Consider the following 4,810-nt stretch of genomic DNA (forward strand, 5'->3'; position numbering starts at 1 on the left):
TATATATATATATATATATAAGAAGTTGAAAATGAGTAATGTGTTCAAGTTAGATTTCTAGCATTCAAAAGTATTTTTATAATCACCTAGAAATTAAGTTAATTTATTTTATTAATCTTTTACTTGAACTGTTTATTGTCAATGTGTTTTTTTCAATATTGTCTTGTTACATAAAAGATATGACTACAGTTTTGTATCTTTTACAAATATGTAGATGATGTTGATTTAAATCATCAAAAAGAAAAACCAAATTTATCAGAAGCTAATCCCACTTTACATATACATTAAGTTAGGAATACTATCCTCCTTAATATAATATTCAAAAGTGACTTATGCATCGTTTCATGATTCTTAACTTCATTGGAGACAACTAAAGCAAAAGATTTCATTATTTTCTACCAAGTACCTAGCACACACAAGAGAAACACACATATATATGATCTTGTACCAATACCATAACCAAACACTTGCGTATAATCCCATAATCACTAATATCCTAAACCCATAAATCCAAAAATGTTGGTGGAAAAGGAAATCCTAAACCCCGAAATCACGGTCAATTATGACAATTATATTGACTTGATTATCAATCCCAATCCCAATGCCAGTACGGCCAATGCCAATCGATCACAACCAGTACCAATCCCCAAAGTTGAAGGATTAGTGAAAAAGACAGGCGACTACGAGGAATACTATGTTCCAAAGGCTGTCTCCATTGGTCCCTATCATTTTGGCAAGCCAAACCTCTAGTCGCTCCAAAATCTCAAGCTTGAGTTCACAAACAAACTCCTTAAAGGCAACAAAAAGACCTTAACAAGTTTGTACAATAAGGTTGGCGAAATGGTGCAAGATTTAAGAAAGTTTTATGAAGAAGACTCCACAACCAAGGTTAGTGACATGGAATTCACTAACATGATGGTGCTAGATGGTTGTTTTATTGTGTATTTCATTGCATTCATCTATTGCGGGGGACTTGACCGTTGGGGAGAGTTAAAAAACTACGAGTTTCCCTTAGTTTTTCAAGATTTGTTCTTGTTGGAAAATCAAATTCCTTTCAAAGTTCTATGGGAAGTGAGGAGGTTAGCTGAAATACAAAAAAGGGATTTTATACATGTCATTCAATCGTTTTGCTATTATAGTATTTTAGTGTATAGGAGGCCGAAAAGATTCCAATGATTAGAATCAATACTTCATATCTTAAATGATCAAAGTCAGCCAGAAGAATTAAAATGCTTACATGAATCCCTGGACACGTTTATCTGTAACTCACCCGATCATCTTCTCCATATTCTTCATCATAGACTTCGTTGGAGCATAAAATCTGAAGTTCCCACGATATATCATGTTGAGAATTATGCCAGCTGCAATTTTCGCAAAGCTAGTGAGCTCGTGGACATAGGGATCCATTTCAAGCCAAGTGACACTATGTCATTTGCTCGCATTGGGTTTTTCAAAGGCTGTTGGGGGTTCTCCGCAAATGTGAAACTTCTACCAATAAGCGTGAATGACTCCACCAAGCTTCTGTTGTTAAATTTGACGACGTATGAAACATCCAAGTACTCAATTGTGGATTCATGGGTTACATCGTATGTAAGTCTTCTTGATTCTCTTATTGATGACGCTGAGGATGTTAAGATTCTTAGAAAGGCTTGGGTGCTTGAAAACATGCAAGGGAGCGATAAACAAGTCGCAGAATTCTTCAATGAAATAGGAACTGGTCTACCTGTAAGTGATTTAGAATATATGGAGGTTAAGAACCAGATACAAAGACATTATGGAAGTTGGAGGAACACACTTTTCTACCAACTGAAGAATGAATATTTCAAGAATCCATGGGCAATTTTTGTACTTCTTGGAGCTTTGATAGCTCTATTTCTTAGTGTTGTTCAAACTTACTTAAGTGTCTGGAGTCCCAAAAGCGATTGTGATGATCTTTGCATGTTTTTGAAGAAGAATCATCGCTTATAAGAGGCGAGAAGTTGAATCGTGTTTGATTGAGTGTTGTATAAGATAATATTTGTTTTGAGTGAAATGTTGTATCTACGTAATAAAAAAGTTTACTACACATGTATACGAGTGTGACTATTATTTGAAAAAAAATGAAAATATGTTGTATGTTGTTTTTTTATGATGCCTTTGGAATTAAGCTTTAAAATAATGTGAAACTACATTATTAATCAATAAGGCATTTCTTCTTTAAGACCATTTGTAGTCATAACTCTATTTATGGAGTGTTAATGTGTTACGTGACATGTGTTAGCCACACCATCAAGGGTGTGTTACGTGACATCTGTACAACGTTGGATACAAAAATTATACCAATTACACCTCGTGCGGGGCGGGGGTTGACGCGCTATATAGGGGTGCCCAAAATACCCGAACCCGATTAACCCAACTCGACCCAACCCGAACCCAAATAAGCTAATTAGGTCGGGTTAAACAGGGTCAAAAAGTATTGACCGGGTTATTCGAGTTGACCCGGATAACCCGATATGTTAATAGGGTCGGGTTTCAGGTTTATTTTTCAAAATTAATAGGGTTTCGGGTTAACCCGAATAACCCGATTAGTGATTATACTTTACTTCAAATACAATAATGAAAATGTTAAATAAGCGCTAGAAGTCAATACTGAACGTTTTATAGAGGAGTTTATTATTCTTCTGTTTGTTCATTAAACCGTTAGACTGGAAGTTCTTTTAAAATAAACTAACCAACATGAACAAATGTTTCACTCATTCATTTATGTTCGTGAACACTCGTATTTGATCATTCAATTAAATTTGTTTACGTTCTTTCATGTTCGTTTACATGTTAATAGAAAATTATTCAATATTATTTGCATTTAGAAATTATATCACCATAATATGTTTATATATGTGTTCATTTAAATGCGTTCATTTATGTTCGTTTATGTATGTTTGTGTTCGTAAATGTATGTACATGTTCCTTCAAGTTCATTGATCTTTGTTTAATTGTGTTCATTTATGTTCGTGAACTGTTCGTTTAGATTTTAAATGAACGATTATAAAAACACACGAACATGTTCATTTTTTTAACGAACGAACACGAACACATATATGTGTTCGTGATCGTACTCGTTTAAAGTTAAATGAACGAACACAAGCATGCCTTTGTTCATGTCCATTCGGTTCGTGTACAAGCTTATATGTAATTATAAGATAATTACTTGCGAAAGAAATTGAAAACTGAGTGGAATGAGAAATTTTGCAATCCACAAGTTACAAGCATAAAATCAACTTTAAATTATAAAATAACATGGTCAACCCGATTAACCCGACTAGACTAACCCGAACCCGACTAACCCGAACCTTAATAGGGTCGGGTTTCGGGTTAGATATTTTTTTAAGAAAAACCCAACTAACCCGACCCGATTAACCTGAAACGCAATCAAGTTGACCCGATGAACACCCCTAGCGCTATAGACCTTTATCACGCCTCACTAGTCACTACACACGGTCTTAACGTGCTAAAAGCTATCCTCTATTAGAGTTAGAGCCCATTAATACTATTAGGCCCTATAAGAAAACAAACTACACTAACCATTTACTAAGGGCCTGTTTGTTTCAAGTCTGAATGAAACCATTCAGATATTAAGATTTGAATCGCTCAGGGACAGAGCTTTTGGTTGAAAAATGATTATCCTCTTAATGGCTCTTAATGGCTGAATGACCTCTTTCCCATTCAACCAAAATACATATGTGAATGAGAAAATTGCCACACTTACCCTTCTCTTCCTTTCTCCTCTGGCGTTACCCACGAACACTACCACCATAATCTCGATTTCTACCCGATTCCAAGCATATCCACTATCCAGGTACAAATCAATATGTTACAGCTTTGCATCATATCGTCGATTGATCAGACAATCGTTTCTCTTTGATTCTTCCGATTGGGTTATGCCTACGCTTGATTAAAGGTTTTTGTCTTCTGCAGGTGCTATTCATTTAGCAGCCATTGACGTCTCACTCGCCATACCGGTAAGTTCCATTTGAAATTCACTTTTGATGTTATTGCTTCTGAAAATAAAGTTCAGGGAGGCCTCTATGTGATATTCATACCTAATTTACTCATATTAGGATGATATTCATATCTTTTGATGTTTTTGCTTTTTTAATTTTGATAGGGTCAAGTCTGGTTACTCTTGTAATTCAGGTGCTTAAATGGTTTTAGTTATAAAACTGCTGACTACATACGATAATTGATGCGTATTACAAATGTGATAGCTGTTACCGGTTAGTTCGGGCGGTTAAATCGGGTTTTTAGTTATGAGATTACATATGAAAATTGATGCGTATTACGAATGTGTTAGCTGTTACCAGTTAGTTGAGGCAGTTTAATCGGGTTTTAGTTATGATATTACATAACCAAATTGGGCTGCGCCGCCACATCTCACGCATCACAAGCAATAAACCATCCAAATTACTAAATGATCTAAACCCGGAGCCGCATCGCATGCGGGTCAAATACATGGCCGACCCCTTTGAGATAAGATAAATTTACGCGCCAATGGATAAATATAATAACTTTATGAAGATAGATGGCCGGGTTGGATAATGGGCCAAATCTAGGCTGTATTTGAAACATGTCAAATTTACTTCGGGTTTGGGTAGCAAATGGATTAAAAATAATCGTGTATGAAGGTAGATGGTCGGGTTGGATAATTTGAAACGGGTCAGCAGTTAGCTTCAATTTTTTTATGAGCTTATGAAATGCATGTGATGACCAAATTTACGTTTCTCAGTTTATTAAATTTTCAGGCATTTTTAGTGACATTAAGAAACAAGAAGGG

The 4,810-nt window shown here is 35.4% G+C and overlaps 1 protein-coding gene across 1 annotated transcript; it reads left to right on the top strand.

Annotated features, from left to right (window-relative positions):
- The first annotated feature begins 1,425 nt into the window (after positions 1 to 1,425).
- On the top strand, positions 1,426 to 1,968 carry LOC143561735 (putative UPF0481 protein At3g02645). The gene has a single exon (XM_077049727.1). It carries the CDS (start codon positions 1,426 to 1,428, stop codon positions 1,966 to 1,968), a length of 543 nt encoding a protein of 180 aa, XP_076905842.1.
- Positions 1,969 to 4,810: the final 2,842 nt, after the last annotated feature.

This window comes from Bidens hawaiensis, unplaced genomic scaffold (genome assembly GCF_021521415.1).
Source record: "Bidens hawaiensis isolate Kalapana, Puna unplaced genomic scaffold, B.hawaiensis_p1.1 tig00020784_1, whole genome shotgun sequence".
In the NCBI taxonomy this organism is placed as follows: Eukaryota; Viridiplantae; Streptophyta; class Magnoliopsida; order Asterales; family Asteraceae; genus Bidens; species Bidens hawaiensis.